General features: G+C 43.7%; 1 protein-coding gene across 1 annotated transcript in view; it reads right to left on the bottom strand.

Annotated features, from left to right (window-relative positions):
• Positions 1-399: 399 nt before the first annotated feature.
• Positions 400-24374, bottom strand: part of LOC148477657 (N-acylethanolamine-hydrolyzing acid amidase-like) — a 43999-nt gene continuing 20024 nt past the window's right edge. The window contains exons 5-11 of the mRNA XM_088456413.1: positions 11900-11976; positions 10730-10902; positions 7830-7892; positions 6939-7005; positions 4086-4114; positions 3025-3107; positions 400-2354 (exon numbers count right to left, since the gene is read on the bottom strand). Of these exons, the coding sequence (XP_088312539.1) occupies positions 3032-3107; positions 4086-4114; positions 6939-7005; positions 7830-7892; positions 10730-10902; positions 11900-11976 (485 nt within the window). The 3' untranslated portion in view covers positions 400-2354; positions 3025-3031. The remainder of the gene's footprint in view (positions 2355-3024; positions 3108-4085; positions 4115-6938; positions 7006-7829; positions 7893-10729; positions 10903-11899; positions 11977-24374) is intronic.

Genomic DNA, 24374 nt, shown 5'->3' with positions numbered 1-24374 from the left:
TCTGCTTTTTGTGTAATAAGAGTAAACTACACATTTCACATTGTTTTTATTTCTATGCATTTATTTCTATGTATTTCTATAAATGTGTGTTCTTGGCCCCCTTCAACTCTCCTTTTACATTCAATTCCTTGAAAATCACATTAGCTCATTTGGTATCCAGTCTCACCTATACCCTGATGACACTGGTCACATCTAAATATACGTATCCTCCCCTGCCCTCTCCTGTGTCACTAGCTGTCGTTCACACCACCAGGCTGGCTATGTCACAGGAATTTAATAGTAACAGGGAAAAGCTCTTATAATAAGTTGAAGATTGGAATTTACAATTATTATGAACTATATTTGTAAATAAAAACAAAAATGCAATTGTTATGTTTAACATTTCCATTTATTCATAATTCTACAATTTGTATGACAATTTAACATTGTTGTTATACAAAAAATGAATGTCACAATTGGTTCACAAATTTTTCTTGGAACCACTGTCACAGAGCAAAGATTCAATGAAACATCAATATTTGTATGTGATAAAAAGTCAGGACTGTAAAATAAGTATCAATAAGAAGTAGTCTATAGTTAGAGGTTATCACCATTTATAAAGGACTGTCCCACGTGTCAGGGACTGCCCCACCAGTCAATGCGCGGAACCACAGGGTGGAATGGCAGGAAGTTGGGGGGGGGGGGAGCACTGTCACCACAGCAGAGCAGCTGGTGAATAGATTCTGTGGGGGCAGCCCATCATCTCCAGGAGTGCTGGTCACGCCCCCAGAGTGATGAAAACAGGGGCGTGTTGCGATACCTAACTCCTCCTCGTGAGGCTACACCCCTTATCCGACATGCACAGAATCCCGATTTCAACACTGAAGATGTCGGGAGGTATGGTATAGATCCTATTTTCATGTCATTAGAAGAGCTGATTCTCTTTGCTATCTTTGAAATGAGCTGGATGAGTTTTATTCAACGTTAATGGTCAAATACTGATTTAATGAAGTAATAATAAAAAAATGAAATAAATGTAGTTTCTACTCAATGAAAACAATGGTTGAGAGGTATAATAACTTATAAAACATAATAATAGAATCAGATGTATATTAATATTTTGGGTCCGAGCTGAATAGTGAATCCTTTGAGAAAAGATTTAGCTAAATATCAAATTTACTTACAGCCCTTGAGATGTGGATGGACCTTGAGCTGAATCCCTAAGTAAATCAGGGCAGGGTGATTTTTAACACTTAGGTCAAACAACACATTTTGTCACACAGCAACCTAATCATTAGCTTAGCTTTCACAGATGAGGGGAAACCTGATTGGTTGCCCTTGATAAGAGTACATTTGTGCCATCTACACAATATTAGGAAATTATAAAATTTTGGGCTCTGTACTACTAAACTACACAGAATACATAAAATAACTGGACTGTTTATATTTAACTTGTTAAATCTACCATCTTCTTTGTAGTGGGTTACATTGCTAGGAAGGATGTATTTATCTAACAAAGGAGACACAGTACGACTGGCAGCTTTGCAAACTCACTTTGCAGAAATTGTGTAAACTTGTTGATTAGTACACAGGACATGACCAGTGATGTTACACTAGCACAAATGACTGAATTCTCTGCTTTTAAGACATTGGGCCAGATTCAGCACGGATTGCAATTTCAACTGTGTACGCAGATCGTCCGATTGTTGCGTACTGCGCATACACCGCACTGCCCATGCGCGGTGAACGCACTGTGGAAACCATTGCAGATTGAGTGACCGGTCATGAGAGTTTGGTGAGCTGACAGGTGAGGGGTAGCAGAATCGCAGGTGTGCCTGTCCGTTTGAACGCCGTTGCATGGGCGTGCATAAATTGCTGCGATTGCCTACGCAGCTTGAGTACTCACTGCATGAAACAATAATTGCAAATTCTGAGTAAGTCAGACCTACTGTAATTGTCCGTGAGGGTCCGATATTACCGATGTATACGCAGGACTGTGAGGTATTACGGATGTGAGAAAGTAGTAGTGGGTGTCTCTATGCTGGCTGAGCGGTGGCAGACATTAGCATATTTTCGCAGATTCATTGCGTGCGATTACATATTTTACCTTCATGGTACATCATATCTCAAAGTACCCATCTTGGGGTTCATTGGTCATTTAAATAATAATAATTACAAAAAAGCTTATACTCAATGCATAGTAATGTGTGGCTTTTCAGTAGCTACAAGCAGTTAAAAACTGATTATTTTTTCACAGTTATTTCAGAGCAACTATTCTTTCCCATTATTTTCAGAGAGCTCATTTTCTACAGATGTCAGAGTATTCAATTTGGGAAGATCTTCAGAAATCTATATTTATTTAGTTTCTCTGGTTTCTGGAAAAAAATGGGCAGAGAGAAAAAAAAAATAATCTGTAAATACATACAGTCATATACAGTTCCAAATACACATTTAGGGGGCAGATTCAATGACCCGCTGGGTTACGTTGTGCAGTCTCTTGTCACAGGTAAAGTGCCTGGAGCTATTCAATTAAAGACCCATGATCAACCCACTAATAGCCCTGAGGCAGCAGTTAATACTGATCTCTGCTCATGCCTCCGTAGGTGGTCTGAGAAAAGGAGGAGAGCATGTGGTGAGCTGCTGGCAGAGAAGGTGGGGTGACAGGTACTAAGAATCGCATCCAGGATGTGGTACACCCCGCCTCTCATCATGTACATCCCGCCTCTCATCAAGTACATCCTGCCTCTCATCGGGTACATACCACGGTTGATTACCGTGGTATGTACTTAGAAAATCGCAAAGGACAGCTCTCCCGATAAGAGCTGTAGTCCCTCTGGCGTCCTTCTGCGCATTCACAGAAGGCTGCGCGGGGGGGGGGGGGGGGGGAGTTATCTGATTGGATCTCTCTCAGAGAGAGCATCCTGAAAAGAAGCCCATAGGCTTCAATTGGGTAACCCACCGCGTTTCCAAAATGTCGCTTTCTTAGTTTGCTCATCTTGATTCCTTAAAATGGAGAGAAAACACATTGAGAAATCAGACACAAACCTTTATTTCAGTTTTCATTTCTGATCTGAGTTGTGTATTTCTCTGGAAAAGCAGCACTCATCACTGTTGTGTAGATGGTCATACTAAAATAAAAAATAATAAAAAAAAACACGTGAGATACTGGACTGGCGCTACCATTTGGTGAATCTAGGTGGCTGCCTATGATGTCAATGATTTGGGGCCACCAAAAAACACTGAATGAGTGACTTAATCTCATTCAACCAATTTTAACTGATCCACTGTGGGGACCCCACACTGTGTGCTGTCCGCTGACATGAAGCCAGCAGCTTCTTACAGATGAAATTTCTGGCTGCTGCTCCTCCATGAACATATTATCTGGGGAGTGTGGCCCTTGGCTATGATGTCACAGCCAAGAACTGCACTCTCCGTCCCAGGAGGAGAGGCTGCCAGCCCCACTCTCCGTCCCAGGAGGAGAGGCTGCCAGCCCCACTCTCCGTCCCAGGAGGAGAGGCTGCCAGCCCCACTCTCCGTCCCAGGAGGAGAGGCTGCCAGCCCCACTCTCCGTCCCAGGAGGAGAGGCTGCCAGCCCCACTCTCCGTCCCAGGAGGAGAGGCTGCCAGCCCCACTCTCCGTCCCAGGAGGAGAGGCTGCCAGCCCCACTCTCAGTCCCAGGAGGAGAGGCTGCCAGCCCCACTCTCAGTCCCAGGAGGAGAGGCTGCCAGCCCCACTCTCAGTCCCAGGAGGAGAGGCTGCCAGCCCCACTCTCAGTCCCAGGAGCAGAGGCTGCCATCCTCACTGTCAGTGTTACGAGGAGAGGCTGCCACCCCCCCTCCCCCTTCCCTCATGCCTGTTAGAGTAAGCAGCAGGGGTCAGCGTTAACATGAGGGAGCACTGTCGTCTGGAGTCGGGTCCCAACATGTCTTGTGGCTGCTTAGCTAGTTCGTGAGCAAAAATAAGTACTGCAGTTCAAACATTCTGAATTTAATACATTTGTGAAGAGGTTACATTGATTAGCTGCTAAATGTCTTTCGGGTAAAGAAGCTCTCTGAAAGTACATAATATTCAAACCAACATAAATAGTAATATACTGTAGAACTTACTCATTTAGCACTGGCTTTACAGACAAGACCTGTATATTAATAGAAATACGTAATTTGTAATGAAACATGCTCTTTAATTTCTAAATGTAACATAGCAATAATAGTGAATCAACACACACACAAAAAAATAAAAATAAAGAAATGAGTATATATACATTTGTTTTTTCATTTACTTAAGTTGGTACAATGTCCTATGAGACTATTCACTTACACTTATTTTATGTTTGATTTTGTTTTATTGATGTTGTGTTCTGTACCTCTGCTATTTTTTTTTTGGTCATACTGTGAAGCTATATTTTTAATTTCCATAATTGTGAGAGAGACTTCTTCAAGATGTTTTATATATATGGATTGTATCCTTAACATATAACACTGTTTTACTTACAAATAGACAGATGTTATTATCAGTACTGGATGGACATTCCAATGTGTTAGGCTTATTTAAGGAAGTAATGAGAAAATAATTGGTTTGACCTCTAACTAACTATTACCTCTTTTACACCGACATGAAAATCCTGGGTTGTTGCACGTGAACGCGCATCAACCCGGGATTTTTGTCAGTGTAAATGGATCCACCCGGGTCCAGGGACCCGGGGATCCAGCTCAGGTAGCTTGCAGGGTTGGCCATGGGTCGTACCCGTGTCACCCTGCAGTGTAAATGGTCACGATGACATGGGTCATGCCGCATGCTACCTTATTGGCTTGCTTCAGTGGTACTTGGAGATTACATCATCTCCAAGCGTCAACTTCAACACCGGGTCATTGCAGACTCGGCTCCGGTGTGAACGATGCTGACCTGGGCATACTCCGGGTTGGCACAGCAGTAGAAAAAGGGTCTGTCCCAGGTCTGATCCGGGTTGGAAAAGTGTACCAAATCCTTGGTCATACCTGGCACTTTGGTGTAAAAGGGTATGAGGTTTCATTCACTGCTTCAGCAATCCACGGAGAAAAAAACCTCTTTCCTGCATATTAAATATTATTGTCCTTTTAAATCCGGAAGACAAAACCACAGAAAACTAACGGATTTGAAATCCTAACACTTAGTAAATATACCCCTTTGAGTGATTTGATATACATCCTCCATCATTTTCAGCAACGTGTGTAAGTCCATTTTATTATGCAGCATTGTGAACACAGGGTCTCATTCAGACCCGCTCGCAAGCGGGTCGATGTCAGTCCCTGCGCACGCGCAGCGGCCGCACTGCGCGTGCACAAGCCCCGGAGCAAAAGAGAAATTCTCTCGCTCCAGGTCTCACTACAAAAGGGCGGCTGTCAATGTTGATCGACAGCTCGCCCCGTCTTGTAGGCATGGCGGGGAAGGTGGCTTCACAAACGGAGGCGTTTGGGGGCGGACCCACTGACATCACGAGTGATGTCAGTGGTGAGCTTCCGGCTCTAATAGAGCCGAAAGCTCACTGGGGCTTGCGGCAGACGAGACCCTACCACAAGGGTCTCGTTGCAAGACCATCGCGACCATCATCCTGGCCGCTCGTTAAAGCTGTGGCGAGCGGCCAGGAGGCCGGATCATTTTTTAGATGCGGCCGCCCTCATTCAGAGCGAGCGCTCGCATTTTGTGAGCACCTCTGAATGAGGTCCACAGATTGTTGCAATCAAACTGTATTTCTTAAACATGAAAATAGTCGGACTACCTGTATTATTCTTTTTAAAGAGTAAATAAAGACATTATTTATTAAAGGTTGTATATTACTGAGCTGAATAATATGCAATGAAAAATAGAAGTATTTAAAGTATTTTTATCTAACTATGTTTATACATCTCTTTTTAGCTCCTTTACAGTAGGCTGCCAATTCAGGTCAGAGTTACTGACAGCTCAACAAACTTTTGTTTCAATAACAGACTGTATGGACTGGTGGATCAACAGCTGCTTAGCTGGCAAATATTTTAGAAGTTTTGACCTGTATCAGCTATCATTATTAGGACAGGGCCAGATTCAGACCTGGGCGCAACCCTGCGTTCGCACGTAGCTGGCAGATTTTCGCAATCTACGCATGCGTATAAGATGCAGTATGCCTGCATGAACCAGACACTGCGATGGGGAAGCGACCGCAGCGAGTACACAGATGCTCCGCGAGTATGAGGATGTGCCGTTTGTGGGTGGTGACAGGGGGAGGTAGATGGAAACAGGGCTTTGGTGGTGCAAACGCAGGTGTGCCTGAGCGTCAAAACGTAATTTCAGGGGCGTGCATAATTAAGACGCAGCATCATAGTACACGTCACATGGCTGTATTACACACTGCAGCACTCGCAGTGCTTGCGCTAGGGTATGGTCAACCACGTGCTGCGTATGGGTCCGATGTTACATACACTTCCTGGAGATGACGTGGTGTTACTAAGGGAAAGTGGGCGTCTTGTGACAGGCTGGTGGGCGTCTAAATACACACCGCGATTGCACGCCAAGACATAGTGGGCGTGCTAATGTCTTGCCGTGCGATCGCGTGAATTGCATAGTTTGGCAGCTGACGGCTGCGTGTGAAGGCATCTAGCGACCATGTCTAAATCAGAAGTGGGATGCAACATAAGCTGCTTGTAATTACATGTGGAGGCAATATCATATCAATATCATATTCAACTTTTCATCTTAACATTGCTGCAGTGAAATGCCAGAGAGTGACATTGGACAATATATATTAAATTAATTCTTTATAGACGAAAATTATTATTTAATAGGATACTTATCAATTTATGGAACTCTGGCAGATTTTATGGCCTTTCCTGCTGGTTTGTCTGTAAAGTATTACATTTTGTGATCATCTTGCAATAATTCAGATTACCATAATTAACTTTCTCTATTTACAAGTGAAACAATGAAATATAAGTTATAAGTCGTCCAACCTTATATAAAGAGTCTGTATTGATGTTTGCTTGTCCAGTTGCATTTAGAGCTTTAATAGCTGGAGTCCTGCAACATAAATAATAAGTGTAAACATCAATATTTTATACAGTAAGATAACTTACTATTTAATATGCAGGTTCTCAGTACTAACTAAGTCAATTCTTAAGCATATTATTTTAATGAAGAGAAGTTATGCCAAGGGTAGTGTGAAGGAAGATGGAGACTTAAGTATATTCTAGTAGATATTAGAAATGCTGCTCCAAATTATTATTAGCAGTTAATTATATACAGTAGCATCATAATATTCTGTTTCGCTTTGCAATTGGGAACAAAACAGTAATAAAATGAGACTGGGTAATAACAAATAGACAAAGGGGTAGGAGTGCCCTCCTTGCAAGTTTACAACCTAGAATTATAGAAATAGGACGGGATGTACTAAGCATCGTATCCGCAATGCGGTACATTCTGCCATTTATCGGGAACATACCGGCATTAATTACGCCGGAATGTACCTAGAAATGCGATTAAAATTGCAAAGGACAGCTCTCCCGAGAGAGAATTCTTGGTTTATGACCCAGAAGTCCCTCTGGTGTCCTTCAGTGCATGCTCAGAATGACGCGCACGCCACAGGGGACACTGGGAGGGATCTTTGGGATCCCCCTCAGTGCAGGACGCGATAATGGAGCCCACAGGCTTCTATAGAAATATGCGAAAAAATGCGCAAACTGCAGTTTTTGGATTTTTGCCGGCATTTTCATTTTAGGTTTGGACACAAGCAGCAGACAAGAAAGTAAGACAGTCGTGCAAGAACACATTGCAATAAGGTACTGCAGGATTTCAACATTTTAAGATGCAGAAGGATTCTTAGACACAAGCAGAAAACTGGATACCTTCGGTCATCAGAGGGAGGTGGGGTGGTCCAGTGATCATAATTTGTCTCCACATGGAACCATCTTGTAAGAATACATAGAGAGATAAAGCATAAGTGTACAACACCTCAAAGCATTTTTATTTCCAGCCAATATGACAAGGTGTATACAGTACATCTAGCACAGCAAACAGTGGGCCTGATTCAGAGCCGCTCGCTCTGACAGAGTGCTCGCTCTGAATCAGGGCCAGGATTTTTTTTTTTGGATCGGCCTCTTGGGCGCTCGCATAGCTGTGGGTGACCACCCACAGCTATTGCGACTGGCCATGATGATGGTCGCGATGGTCAAGACTATCGCGACCATTGGGCTTGCGACGAGACCCTTGTGGTAGGGTCTCGTGGCCGCAAGCCCCAGAAAGATTTCGGCTCTAACAGAGCCGGAATTTCTCCACTTACATCACTCGTGATGTCAGTGGGGCCGCCCCCAAACAGCATGCGTTCTCATGGGAACGCCTCCGTTTGGGCAGCCACCCCCCCCCCCCGGCCCGCCCACCATAGAGGGCGAGCTGTCACTCAACATCGACAGCTCGTTCCCTTTGGTGCGAGACCCGGAGCGACGGATTGCCCGTCGCAAGCCGGGTCTCACGCATGCGCACGACGGAGCCGGCACCGGCGTGCGCATGTGCTGTGGGCCACCATCGACCCGGATGCGAGCGCTTAGCGCTTGCGACCAGGTCTGAATCAGGCCCTGTGCTCTTTTTATACAGTGCAAATAAATACAAAATATATAAATATTTTAATATTTTTCTGTTTAAGATTTTATTTCACCAAAACCTATGATTCCTTAATCCACTACATGGGCTGTTCCTGCTTTCATTACTGGTTATTAATTCACTGTCATTACTCAGATTACTGGTTGGAAACAAAATATGGAACAATGCATCAAGTGCTTCCAAATGTTTGAAGCCAGTACTATGAGCAATAGCAGTACCGCATGGCCGTTAGCGGAAGCCTGGCAGTGAGATCCCGACGGGGAAGTATTTTTTTCTATTTATAAACCTAACCTCCCCCCCCTAACCCTCCCTTGTTCCTAACCCTAACTCCCCTCTAAGTGCCTAAACCTAACCCCCCCTTCCCCGCTGCCTAACGCTAAGTCTCCCGGGGGGGGGGGGGGGTTCCTAACCCTAACCTCCCCCCGGGGGTGCCTAACCCTAATCCCCCTTTCCCCTAGCCTAACCCTAACTTCCCGGGGAAGGTGCCTTACCCTAAGTCCCCCTCGGGAGGCTCTAACCTAACCCTCCCCCCCTGCTGGCTGATGACAGGCGTCGGGACATTGACGCCGGTCATTAGACAATTGCCGGGATTAAACAGTCGGGATGCCGACGATCGGGATTTAGGGCCTGATTCAGAGCCACTCGTAAGCGGTGTTCGCCCATCTGCGCATGCGTACGGTTTGTAATATGCATGCGCGAACCAGTCAGTGCGGCCAGAAATCGTTTGTTCGCTATATAGCGAATGCCTGCTATTTTTAGTGACAGGAGGAGGCGTATGTGGGTGGTAACAGGGGAAGGTGCTTGAAAACGGGGAGTGGAATTCAGAACGCAGGCGTGCTTAAAGGTCAAAACGGACGTTTTATGGGTGTGCATAATTAATACAGCAGCGTCATTGACCACGTCACTTGGTTGTTTTATAGACAGAACTGCTCGCAATATAGTGGTAGGAAAAACCAGCCACAAGAATAGCGAGCAGTTCATACGCTGATTGATGTACTCGATTAATCTAATAAATAGCGGACATGACGTATGATGCGAGCAGCCAGGGGGCGTATTTTTCAATTAAATGACCGCATTTTTTGTTCGCTCGTTCAGACATAGAGGCGGCAACAGACCGCAAAGAGCGAACGGTTCATTTGAATAGCCACCCCCATTTTCTGAACGAGCGAGCGCTAATAGCGTCCGGCTCTGAATAAGGCCCTTAGACCGTCGGCATCTCGACTGCATCCCTTAGCAAATACCTCTTGATTACTACTGAGGTCTGCTGATGCTACATTCACCTTCAGCTGACTGCAGTGCAAAGTGATCAAAACTCTAGCAAACTATGGGCCTGATTCAGCATGGATCGCAATTGCAACCGCGTATAGGCAGATCGGCCGATGGTGCGTACTGCACATGCGTATGCATCTCAGTGCGCGCGTGCAGGACAGCATTGCGTTGGCACTGCAATCACGCATGCAGATAGAAAGCCATTGCAGAATGAGTGACTAAATGTCAGCGTTTGGGAGTGGTGATGGGGGAGTGGTAGGAAAGATGCAGGCGTACCTGTCCGTTTGAACGCCGTTGCATGGGCATGCATAAATTAGCCAGTGAGATGGCATACGCAGCTTCGGTACTCACTGCGTGCGACGAGACTTGCAATTTCTGAGACAGGTTAGGGCTGCTGTAATTCTACATGAGGGTCCGATGTTACTCGATGTTAACGAGTTCTTAAGGATGTGAGAAAGCGGTAGTGGGCGTCTCTATGCTGGCTGAGCAGTTACAAACATTATCAGATTTTCGAAGCAGAACTACGTGCGTTATCGCAGCTGCGATCCATGCTGAATCAGGCCCTATGAGAACTAGGGGAAAGCATGTGCAGATGGGAAGGTTATTTTCTTTTGTGGGTCTTTGTCTGTTTTTCCCTTTTTAATGCTCATGGAAAGAGATTTGGTTGGGTAGACTACACAATTAAAACAAATTACTTTTGGCAACAGGAAAAGGTGAAAATTGTGTCGGTCCTTATATTCTCTAGGTCATGGAGGAGTACAAGTTATGCCTAACATACAAAACAGAATGACAAAGGAAAAAATGTAGATTTGTATACAGGAAAATAAATTACAATATTGATGTCACTTCCTTGATTAGATTGTAGCCAAATGTCACTCACTCTCCTTCTAAGGTATCCAAAGGCCAGAGATCGGCAGGTCCATCCCTGTTTCTAGTGATCACCAAGCCCTCCCTTGGCTGTGTGCCGCCCATGATGTAATATGTCTCAGCAATAATAGGGGTCTTGGAGAGCTGTAGAGCGGCAGCCTGAAAATCTCTGGCATCATTCAATGCCTGGCATGGAGAGATGTATACAATAGAATTATGTTCTGCACAAAGATTTCCTGAAGTAGTAAGGAAAGTACTGCGTGTACGGCACATATACCAAGAGTGGGCAACCCTTCAGCTACAATGAAACAAAAAGCAAGTCCTCTATGGATGAATAATTAGAATTGAACAATAATTTGCACTAATTAGAAAAGGAAATCACTTGTATAAGCTGGATGTACATTGAGTAGTTCAGTAAAACTTACTAAAGGTATTTGTATTAAAACTAAATTCAGTATGGAAGGGCTGCATGAGTACCTACTGTGAACCCTCAGTGGCTAGCCCAAGTAACAGGGTTTTGTCTTTGAGAATTTCCTGTTAGTTTGTTAAAACTGCTGATGAGTGTGGCTTTGCCGATGGATTTAAAGCAGCAAAAGAAGCATATGCTAAAGCAGCCTGGTTTAGCATTTATTTATTTTGCCGCTTTAAATCCAATGACGGTATATTTAGAAAAGCTTCTTAAAAGGAAAAGCAATCACTTTATAGAACAGGGGTAGGCAATATGTGGCCCGACCAGCTGCTTTGGAACTACACATACCAGCCTGTCCTACTACAGTTTTGCTGTTAAGGCATGCTAAAACTGTGGCAGGGCATTCTGGGATGTGTAGTTTCACAGTAGCTGAAGTGCCACGAGTTGCCTATCCCTGTTATAGAATGTACTTCATAAATGATAAGCTAGAATGTAGTTGGTTGCTCTGGGTAACATTGTCAATCTTCATTTATAGAAGCTTTGGTAAATCTACACCTTGATATAAACATAAACATTGATATTGCATAAATAGCAATGCATTTACAGTAATTGTATTCATTCAGTTGGACAAAGACTGGTAAGTGATCCATCTGACATACAGTATGTACCTTCAAAGACACAACCAGGTATTTTTATAATTTCTTCTACAAATAATACATTACATTACTTGAAAGTGGAACATATTTTTAGACAGTTAGCTCACAGTATACTTACATCTCTGATTAACCAGCTGACAGGAGAACTTCTCTTGAAAAAAGCAGAAATGGCATTCTCCCACCACTCCCCACGCTCTGTGGCCAAATTAATTGCTGACAGTTACAGTTGCTTTCATAAAAAATGATACATAGAGAAATCAATCTACACAACTGCCCCGGTACTATAGCATTGCATGCAGTGCACGATGCTGAATGCTATGTAATTAATATGGAAGTATACCAAATGTTTTTTCCGTAGAAGAATCCCAATATCCTCTGTGGAAAAGATAAGACCTATAAAGAGGACTGCAGAAGCACAGGGTGCGCTGTAGGGGATGTTTTAAAGATGCACTCAAGATGCACCATTTCCGCGGCGTAATATAGCACTTTCATTACATTAGGTGCACTCTACATAACCTGCACCACTTTTATGAGGCGTACGTATCTGACACTAGTGGCCCCTTGCACTTGCAGAGGCGAATCAGAGTTGCTCACATGCAAATGCAGACACAAGTTATGCATGCGCCTCTGAGATGCAGCTTAATTAGGGTTACATCTATTTTTCAAATACGTGTGTTATCAACAATAAATTCAGCGCCTACACAAAACAGGTGCAGTTTGGGTTAATGACTGCTTGCGATGCATTTATAAGCTAGATTAAAGGTTGTACGTAACTTAAACTGCAATGAAGGAAATGTAAATGTGCAGTGATATATTGTGCGTACACAATTTCCCACTTAATATTATAGAAGAATTTCTGCAACTTTACCACATATTACTGGAAAAAAGACACTAATTAAAGTCTTCTATCTAGGCAGCTCTAATCAATGGAGAGAACAAATATTAAAAACTGGTTAAAAAAGGCCATTATCAGCAAAAACATGAAGCATGGAGAACATAAGTAAATGGATGTGGTTATTGAGATAAAAACCACACCCCATTTTAAAAGGGTAAAACCCCTTAAGCTTTGTACATCAAGAATAAAATACAATTTCATATATGCAAATTTCCTATAAAGGCATATAATGGCTTTACGTGCAATCATCAAGTATATACATTCCCAAATATCTGGGGTTCCCTCTTGCGTGCTTTCGTAAAGTAAACATTAAATTATTTACCTTAATTTGTTTCTAGGTAAAAGAAATTGCTTTGATTATGTTGTATTTTAAATAGTGAACAAAGCCACTAATTTTCATTAATAATAGATTATATACAGAATATTAAATATTACGCAAGGGTATTATTGAACTGAATAATATACTATACATGAAATAACTGGAGTCTTTGGCCCTCATTCAGAGCCGCACGTTAACAACAGTACGCTCGTTGCGTTCCGATGTTGACTAACCGCGCATGCGTCGGTGTTACACTGCGCATGTGCGTACGGCAGATTGCGAGCTTTTTTTCTCTCGTTCCTAAAATAGCGTACAGGAAGTGACATGTCAAATGTGATTGACAGAACAGGGCGTTTTTGGGTGTTGACGGGGGTGGAGATGAAAAAACGCAGGCGTGGCGAGGCGTTTTTGGGGCGTACATACATTAGCAGATGCGAACGTCAAATGTGTTCGGACCGTCTCATACGTCACTGAAACATCCGCTTTCCCTTCAAAATGCTCGCACAGCTTAGGGTCAGGATTACTCGACCACATTGGCGATGGCCTTCTCCTCCGTCCCGGGACTCCACGATGGTGCAGCGATTAATCGCGGCTGGTCAGTAAAGTAATTAGTGTTGGATTGAAATCCGGCTTGGTATGTGTTTGGAAAGCAGTTTATTGGGATAGCACAAAAGCGTACGCAGGTGGAAATCAGAGCTGCTAATGTCATGATTACACAATCAATTAGCGTACATTTTTGGGGTTTTATTTTGGCCACAATTTGGTGGTTATGGCCTATTGTAACAATAATGTCATCATCTTTTAATTAGCTCCCCTTTTTTTTGGTTTACTGTGGAATTTGCATCGCTATGTGATTTTTTAAACGTTCCTTAAAGAGGCCTTTTTTTTTTTTAAAGAGGGTCAGTTTTTGCGTTTAAGGCCAGGATTAAATGTAACCCATTTGTACAATAATGTCACAATACAATGTCAGTATTTTGTTTTTAATTTATTGTTTACACACAAACAAATTGGCCTAATATTGTATTGCCTTTTTTTGTGGCCAAGATATTTGATCCAAAAAAAAATATAACATAACTACTAACATAAGCGTAAATACAAAATTTAAAAACATTTCACAAGAAAGGAGAGGGAAGTTTTGACCAGAAAGGAATATGAGCCAAGCACAGAAGGAGTGTGGGAAAAGTCGCCATTGCTGTCACCGTTTTCTCGCCCGTTTGGCTGGGTGAGGGTGGGCGCCAGACCGGGTCCGGGATGCCATCGGGCTGGCCTGTCCAGAGGCAGATGTTGTGGCCTCTGGACTAGGCACAGGGCTAGGCACATTTGGAGGATTGGCTGATGTTGTGCCAGAGGTGGAGGATCCGGATGTTCCGGCAGGAAGGGAGGTCGGCTCCACCATGTGCTGGCGAACGAGCTGCTCCAGGGCATCGGCGATGCGGATGTTGGCCCTGGTATTTTCCGCCAGGGCCTGACCAATGGTCACGTTGGCCGCAGCATTTTGCTCCAGGGCCTCAGCCACCCGTATCAGACTGGCGTCCATCCTCTGCAGAATCTCCGTATGGCAATCCGATTTAAAATTGAGTTCTGTGAGGAGGCCCACTGCCTGCGAGGGGGCACGCCCTGGACTGGCTTCTGCAGGGTCCTCAGCCGGATGTACTGGTTCCTCCCCTGCAGAGCCAGCAGAAATTCTGCGCCCAAGGCTCCCCTCTGGAGCAGACTCATCCGCCTCTGTCTCTGTTAGGAAATTGGAGAAAAGACTCACATTAGAATCTACATATTGGCACAATAGCATTTCTGAGTTGGTGACATCACAAGACTTACCTTGGCCAACATGAGGAGCCGCAAAGTCTGGCATGTCCGTATCCATGTTGGACACGCCAAACACCTCCACAGCCTGCACACACCCCTGTGCCATCTCTTCTAAGTCTGTCAACTCCAATGACACAGGGGTGGGACCCCCACCTGTCCCCCTTGCATGCCTAGCCCTGTCGGCAAGTTTTTGTTTGAGACGATATTTGAAGTCTGCCCATCTGTGGAATGAATTTGGAACCATTATCCTTTTTTTTACAATGGGGTTTGTTTATAGGATGGGAAAGTGTTTACTTACCGCCGTTTGACATCCCGGGCTAGACGGACATAATCACCCACCCTATTGACAGCAACGGCGACCTCCTCCCACATTCTCCACTTCTGGCTTTGGCTCATATTCCTGGCTGCCTGGGGCAGGATGTCAACGCACTTCTGGATCAAAACCTCCATCTCCTTGCTTGTGAAATGTGGCTGCCTTTTTTTTTTGCCAGCTTTGGCGGGTTGACTGGGGCCAGCAGTCTCTTCCATGTCATCCTCCTCACCTATTTGGGTAAATATGCAGATTTAGCCACTTCACAACTTGCACAATATTATGTTTTAAAAGAATCATTGACACAAAATGCATGAAGGCCTTACCGCCGCAATTTTGACCATTGTTTCCCTGGTTTGAAGCCATGTCTCTGCTTCCAGCATGAAATCATCCAGAAATTCTATGTGATTTCGTGACGTATTTATACATGCGTCCTTAGTTTGCGGCCGCATCATTGATTGTGCGTCCCTATGATTCATCCTTAATTTGTGCGGGAAAATAAACACTATTTATGGCTTGGTGTGTGTGGAGTCGAGGTGGGGTTGTTGGAGTGTTGTCGGTTAAGTGGTTTGGATTTGGTTGTTTGCGGTTGGAGGATTTGGCAGAGTTGGTTTTTTGTTTGTTTTTGCTACATTTCTTTGGTTTTTCCGTTCGCATTTTTTTCATTTTTTCCACATCCTTTCCTGATTTGGTAAGTTTTGTGCATTCAAATTTGTGGCCAATTGGTGTATTCTTCTGTTTTGTGGTTCGTTAATTTGTTTAACACTCATTTCATCTTTTTTAGTTTTTTTTGGTTTTCGGACCCAAAGAAGTTTTTTGTGGAAATCTTATATATTCGAGTTGGGTAAGTCCATTTTTTGTCTTGCATTTGCGAATTAATTACCGCATTTTTGACTGTTGGTGTAGTGACTTGCATTTGCGAATTAATTACCGCATTTTTGAATGTTGGTATAGCGACTTGCATTTGCGAATTAATTACCGCATTTTTGACTGTTGGTGTAGTGACTTGCATTTGCGAATTAATTACCGCATTTTTGACTGTTGGTGTAGTGACTTGCATTTGCGAATTAATTACCGCATTTTTGACTGTTGGTGTAGCGACTTGCATTTGCGAATTAATTACCGCATTTTTGACTGTTGGTGTAGTGACTTGCATTTGCGAATTAATTACCGCATTTTTGACTGTTGGTGTAGCGACTTGCATTTGCGAATTAATTACCGCATTTTTGACTGTTGGTGTAGCGACTTGCATTTGCGAATTAATTACCGCATTTTTGACTGTTGGTGTAGTGACTTGCATTTGCGAATTAATTACCGCATTTTTGACTGTTGGTGTAGCGACTTGCATTTGCGATTTAATTACCGCATTTTTGACGGCTTATTCATCATATAATCCAGTTTTGCTTTTCCCTTTTCCATTTTTTGGGTCCATTTGAACCCTATTTGACGTACGGTGTGCAATGTCGTTTTCATCGATGGCCAAATGTGTTTTTCCGCTATTTTCTGTGTTGGCTTGCAACAATTTTTAAACAAAAAAAACACCCTCTAAATTTTTGAAGTCTCATTGTTGGCTTTTTTACAGTTTATACGTATCATGACAATACCCCGGCATGTAAGCAGCTATGGATGGTATCAGAAAGCTAAGTTGTTTTTTCTTACTTTTGGGGTGGGTCAAAAGCCTTACATTGTAAACTTTGAATTTCAAGTAGATCTGGGGTGAATTGTTCTGGCCCTGCTCCCGGAAGACGACCAACCTCAAACTCGTCCCAGGCGTAGGCATCGTAGGCATGCAAGGCCCCAGATATTTCGAACACGTGTCACCCTTTTTGGAATGCCCGATGATGAGGTTTTAAGACGCTACCGTCTACCTCCCAAAATCATCATAGACACTCTCTCATTAATAGAAAGTGATCTTGAGCGGCAAATTGACAGTCCAACAGCAATACCACCACTGACGCAATTTATGGCGGTGTTACATTTCTGTGCCTCAGGATCGTTTCAAACAACGGTGGGAATAGTGGCGGGCATCTCCCAATCCTCCTTTTCCAGGATCCTGAGGGCAGTGATGGAGGCACTTTTAAAGCACCTCCATCATTTTATTAAAATGCCTTTGGATATGGGTGCCCTTAGTGTGGCCAAGGCCAATTTTTACCAAATAGCTGGCTTCCCACACATCATAGGGGTTGTGGATGGTACTCACATACCACTTCAGCCTCCAGCACGGCTGGAGGCAATATTTAGAAACAGGAAACACTATCACTCCCTGAATGTAATGGTGGTATGTGATGCCTCCCTCCAGATCCTGTCCCTGAATGCTAAATTACCCGGAAGTGCTCATGACTCCTTCGTCATCCGGCAATCAGGGATATGGCAGAAATTAACCAACCTACAAGCTGGTGATGCGTGGCTTCTGGGTAAGTGGAGACCTTTAGTACATAACAATGTTAAGCTTGATACACAGTGTTCCTGATGTGGTCTATTTTTGTTCACAGGAGACAGTGGATACCCTTGCATGTCCTGGCTGCTCACTCCTTATTTGGCTCCCACACCAGGGCCACAAAGTGCGTAAAATTCCGCACTTACAGCCACCAGGCAAGTGGTGGAGCGCTGTATCGGCCTTTTAAAAGGCCGATTCAGATGCCTCCACCGCTCTGGTGGCGAGCTCATGTATGTGCCGGATATGGTGTCGAAAATTGTGGTCCTGTGTGGGATATTTCACAACATTGCCATAAGGAGTGGTGTCCCAATGCAGCCAGAGGATGCCTTACCTGAGGATGGCCCCCCGAGGTTGGTCGAAGGTCAGTATGTGGGGGGGCCATACGCGATGATGTGGTGGCCAGATTTTTTAGGTAAGTTTGAACAAAACTCCAGTGTTTATACCTAATGTGTTTGTGTTTTTTGGCGAACATCTAATTTATTTTTATTTTTCTCACCATCTTCTGTTTGTTCACATAATCTTTGGCACTCCAACGCTCACTACTTCCTGCTACCCTTACCAAACCTGGATCTGGTCCTTTTGGGCATATATTCTGGAACCCATATCGCAACGCCATGTTTGTGGAATCATGTTGGCATGGTCCTTCGTCAACCAGTTCTTGATTTTGTGTTTTTATTTAATTATTTCTTGGTATGTGTTGTATTTGAATTTATCACTGTGTATTTTTTTTGGGAGTGACCACTTTGTTTTCTCTGTTATGTTGTGAATAAATGTTTGAAGAGTGAAATGGTCTTCCTTTTTTGGGACGTTAACAGCAAGTGTAACCAGGTTAACACAAGTTACATTTGACTAAGGGGTAAACCAGTACTGACGCCAGTTGAGCAAAACTGAAATATGTTTTCAGCTTCCCAATCCACACCAAAAGGAAGCCTGGCCCAACCTTGGGATTTGTAAGATTGGCCTAAGCAGCTTGCGCACCAAGTAGGAACCTGGAAAATGTAGAAATCTGTAATTGACACTACACCCAAAAAGGGAAATGACATTGTTACTGTTATGTGTTTCTGGTGTCTGTTTGACATACAAAGACAAAACACAATCTAACTTTTAAAAAAGGGAAATCCTTGCAGGAACAGTCTACTTATGTCAGGCTAAACTATCTTGGTTTTGGTTTTTAAAAATGAGCCACAACGTATATTTGTCTTAATAAATTTATTTGGAAAATAGAACCAAAAAAAAAAATCTAATGCCGAAGGAGGCCAGACAGCCGGTCGAGGGCCACCAGAAGGCCGATTACATGTTGGCGCATCTGCCCCACAACATCCGCCACCTCTTGCCGACGCCTCTGTTCCTCTGTGGGTGAGAAAAGTGTGTGGGTTAATACAACAATAGGGAATCCACAGAAAAATTAAAAAAAAAAACCAAATCACTCCTAAACCCAAAAACAGAAATAAAAAGGGTGGGCTGGCAAAAATACAAGGCCTAGGTACAAATTCCCACAGGTATGATATGTGTATGCTTAAATCACCAGGAAGAGGTAAAGGCAAACCTTCACAATCAACAAAAGTCAAGCCACAAAAACACGAAGAAAGGCACGACACATGATTACATACAAACAGTTTGTGCTTTAAAAAAAAAATTAAAAAAACATACCGGGAGACAAATCGGGAGCTCCGGCCAAACCTCCATGATCCTCCTCGGAGGATCCGTCATTCCCCAAAGAATGGGGCGGAGTTATGCTGGACTCCGGGGAGGGGGTAATTGGAAGAGGGGTGGGTGGAGGAGAGGGGGAAGTGGGACGGAGGGGAAGGAGGCCCGACATTTCCGGGAGAGGGTCTGGGGAGGAGTGGGGAATAGGGGAAAGATTTCGGATGGAGTGTTGGCTGGGGGTTGGGGAGAGTGGGCGGGAACGCCGTCTGGACGGACGTTGACGGCGGAGTCTTGGCTGTCCCCCTAAAATATGTCAAAGAAATTGCGTTTAGTTTATGGACAAATCCGGGCAACCAAACAAAAAAAAAAACAAAAAAAAATAGCAGTAGAATTAAAAAATCAGAAATAGAGGGGAAACATGCAGACGCAGATATGAGTACAAATAATAAATAGAACAGACAGGAAAACATGCAGACGCAGATATGAGTACAAATAATAAATAGAACAGACAGGAAAACATGCAGACGCAGATATGAGTACAAATAATAAATAGAACAGACAGGAAAACATGCAGACGCAGATATGAGTACAAATAATAAATAGAACAGACAGGAAAACATGCAGACGCAGATATGAGTACAAATAATAAATAGAACAGACAGGAAAACATGCAGACGCAGATATGAGTACAAATAATAAATAGAACAGACAGGAAAACATGCAGACGCAGATATGAGTACAAATAATAAATAGAACAGACAGGAAAACATGCAGACGCAGATATGAGTACAAATAATAAATAGAACAGACAGGAAAACATGCAGACGCAGATATGAGTACAAATAATAAATAGAACAGACAGGAAAACATGCAGACGCAGATATGAGTACAAATAATAAATAGAACAGACAGGAAAACATGCAGACGCAGATATGAGTACAAATATTAAATAGAACAGACAGGAAAACATGCAGACGCAGATATGAGTACAAATAATAAATAGAACAGACAGGAAAACATGCAGACGCAGATATGAGTACAAATAATAAATAGAACAGACAGGAAAACATGCAGACGCAGATATGAGTACAAATAATAAATAGAACAGACAGGAAAACATGCACACGCAGATATGAGTACAAATAATAAATAGAACAGACAGGAAAACATGCAGACGCAGATATGAGTACAAATAATAAATAGAACAGACAGGAAAACATGCACACGCAGATATGAGTACAAATAATAAATAGAACAGACAGGAAAACATGCACACGCAGTTTGCCCCACAAACACAAACATTAAAACCACAATACATAACACTTACTTGCCAGGATCTGCATGCGAAAGCATGCCAGCAAGCGGGGCGTTCGCCGTTGCAGGTCGGACCACCTGCGCTCCAGCTGCCCGATGTTGCGGCGTGAGCCGAAGGACCGCAGGCGGGACCGTACCTCCGCATACGCGGAGCGCTTCTGCCGGTTGGTCATGGGTTGAGGCTGGCTGGTGATCCGGCGATCCATGACCTCCGTAAGCACCAGCAGCTCACGCCTGGTGAATGCGGAGGCTCTCATGATGGCAATGGTGTTTTTCTTAAAAATCATTTTTGATAAAGTGTGTAAAAATTTTCTGATTGGCTAATGTATTTTGGAAATTAACAGGAGCAATTTTATTGGTTAGTGTATGAGTCATGTGTTCGACAGGGCCAGAAATCTCTGGAGAGTTAGGATAGGCTTGATGCAGTGACATGCGTAAGCAAATTTAAATAAAGAAATGAACCCAGGGAAATATGCGGGGATCCACAGCAATAGTACAATTGTTTAATTGTGGTTCACATGTTTTTTGAACAATAAAAGCGAATGTTTCATCCGTACGTATTCTGCGGGTAAACACAAACACGGACAAGAGTAAAGTTTCTTGCATTGTGTTGAAAAAAAACAAACAATTAAGCTAATTGATACATTGATTGGCATGATACGATTGATGGAGGTAGGCAGAATAAAGGAGCAGGTAATCGACATCTGACAAGGCCACTTCCTGTTTATACGTGTGCGTGCGTTCCTTTCAAGCCATTTCGGGGATGTACGCTCGCTATTTCGCACGCTCGTTAGTTAGAGGAGGGGTCGTCAGAGTTTAGGGAGGAATTTTAGATGCGAACGAAAATACGAGCGAGCCATTGAATTTAAATATTTTTGTACGTACGCCTAACGTACGTGCGCCCGCTTGCGAGTGGGTCTGAATGAGGGCCTTTATACTTAACTAAATATATCCTGCTTTCAATTTAACTCATTTTAGAAGTGGAAACGTTTCTCTAACAAAATAGCCTTCAACCAATCCTGTCCCCATCTACAGTGCATCCGGAAAGTATTCACAACGCTTCACTTTTTCCACATTTTGTTATGTTACAGCCTTATTCCAAAATGGAATAAATAAATTTTTGTCCTCAAAATTCTACACACAATACCCCATATTGACAACGTGTAAAAAGTTTTTTTGCAATATTTGCAAATTTAATAAAAAAAAAACCTACGAAATCACATGTACATAAGTATTCACAGCCTTTGCTCAATACTTTGTTGATGCACCTTTGGCAACAATTACAGCCTCAAGTCTTTTTGAATATGATGCCACAAGCTTGGCACACCTATCTTTGGGCAGTTTTGCCTATTCCTCTTTGCAGCACCTCTCAAGCTCCATTAGGTTGGATGGGAAGCGTCAGTGCACAGTCATTTTCAGATCTCTCCAGAGATGTTCAATTGGATTAAAGTCTGGGTTCTGGCTGGGCCACTCAAGGACATTCACAGAGTTGTCCTGAAGCCACTCCTTTGATATCTTGGCTGTGTGCTTAGGGTCGTTGTCCTTCTGAAAGATGAACCGTCGGCCCAGTCTGAGGTCAAGAGCGCTCTGGAGCAGGTTTTCATCGGGGATGTCTCTGTACATTGCTGTATTCTTTTTTTTTAATCCTGACTAGTCTCCCAGTTCCTGCCACTGAAAAACATCCCCACAGCATGATGCTGCCACCACCATGCTTCACTGTTGGGATGGTATTGGCCTGGTGATGAACGGTGCCTGGTTTCCTCCAAACATAACGCCTGGCATTTACGCCAAAGAGTTCAATCTTTGTCTTTCATGGTTTGAGAGTCCTTAAGGTGCATTTTGGCAAACTCCAGATGGGCTACCATGTGCTTATTACTAAGGCGTGGCTTCCGTCTGGCCACTCTACCATACAGGGCTGATTGGTGGATTGCTGCAGAGATGGTTGTCCTTCGGGAGGTTCACCTCTCTCCACAGAGGAATGCTGTAGCTCTGACAGAGAGACCATCGGGTTCTTGATCGTCTCCCTGACTAGGGCCCTTCTCCCCCGATCGCTCAGTTTAGATGGCCGGCCAACTCTAGGAAGAGTCCTGGTGGTTCCAAACTTCTTCCATTTACGGATGATGGAGGCCACTGTGCTTATTGGGACCTTCAAAGCAGCAGATTTTTTTGTACCCTTCCCCAGATTTGTGCCTCGAGACAATCCTGTCTAGGAGGTCTGCAGACAATTTCTTGGACTTCATGCTTGGTTTGTGCTCTGACATGCACTGTCAAGTGTGGGACCTTATATAGACAGGTGTATGCCTTTCAAAATCATGTCCAATCAACTGAATTTTCCACAGTTGGACTCCAATTAAGCTGTAGGAACATCTCAAGGATGATCAGTGGAAACAGGGTGCACCTGAACTTAATATTGAGCTTCATAGCAAAGGCTGTGAATACTTATGTACATGTGATTTCTTATTGTTTTTTCTTTAATTAAATTTGCAAAAATCTCATAAAAACCTTTTTACATGTTGTCATTATGGGGTATTGTGTGTAGAATTTTGAGGACAAAAATGAATTTATTCCATTTTGTTATAAGGCTGTAACATAACAAAATGTGGAAAAAAGTGAAGCGTTGTGAATACTTTCCGGATGCACTGTACCTCATCTCCCTTCCCAACTTGGCTACCAACTTTGCTCTGCCAATGACCGTCGCCTCTCTTCCTAAAGGATCACCTGTTCCCATTCCTGCCTTTGGAACAGTGCTGCTCCTCACCACTGGAACTCACTCGATCTCCCTATTAGACTCTCCTCCTCTTTTCAAAGCTTCAAACAGGCTCTAGAAACCCATTACTTTGTCAATGCCTACTGGCTTCCTCCTAACCCACCCCTTTTATCACTACACAATGACTAACACCTCTGTGTCATCCATATCTGGCAGCACCAAATATACTGTAGGCTATCATCTCACTTCCCTTGGTATTGTTTATGTAATCGGTGGCTCTGAACCTGTTTGCTGCAGGATGCGGTCAATATCCCGACCGCGGGGATTCTGGTGCTCAGAATGCCAGCGCCGGAATTCCGACACTTGTCACAATCCCAAAAGGTAAGTAGCGGGGTTGGGGAGAGGATTAGCCACTAAGGGGGAGGGTTTTGTTTAGGGTGTGGGGAGGTTAGGGTCAGGCACCGGGGAGGGTTAGGATAGAGAGAGAGGTAGGTTAGGGTAGGGAGAGGGCGGGGGGTTAGAATACTGGCCGACAAGTGTTGGAATTCTAACCCCGTTGGGATGCCAGCATCAGGATTCTGACCACCAGTATCCCAAGCACCCATCAACTGGAGTGAAGGTTATGCCAGTGCTGGATTTAGAGTAATAGTGACTATATTTGAATAGATGTGTATTAGGGACTGCCATGAATATATTGTTTTTGTCCTGTTAATGTTTGTATTGTACTTTTGTATGCACTTTGTGTGGTGCTGTGGATCCCTTCCTAGACAAATAAAGGATGATAATAACAAGTGTTATTAGTGATCTTGATAGTGATTTCCAGCTATGCAGACTTACTTTGTTGATACACTGTAGAGTTGTTTGCTTCATTCACAAATAGGCAGCCCTCTTGGACATTGGGCAGGCTCTGGTAGGTGGGACGCTGCCATGTCCTGTCTTGAACTTAGTGAGTATAGTGTGCGCAACCCGGTTCTGAGGGGCGTATGGCATCTTGGGTAGTGTTGTTACGCCTCCCTTGTACCCTCGGCCTGTAAAGATGCCCTGTACCCACACAACCACCCTCTCTGAATCCCTGCAAACAGGTGCAGGGCCATTGATGTCAGAGCAACTCAGTCTCAGCTCTGACCTCAGATGCGATCAGTTCTCTGACCTAAGGAT

Source organism: Taudactylus pleione, unplaced genomic scaffold (genome assembly GCF_031769625.1).
Source record: "Taudactylus pleione unplaced genomic scaffold, aTauple2 ptg000703l, whole genome shotgun sequence".
NCBI classification, from domain to species: Eukaryota; Metazoa; Chordata; class Amphibia; order Anura; family Myobatrachidae; genus Taudactylus; species Taudactylus pleione.
Note: the sequence above shows the minus strand (reverse complement) of the source record. Positions and strands in the feature narration are given on the sequence as shown.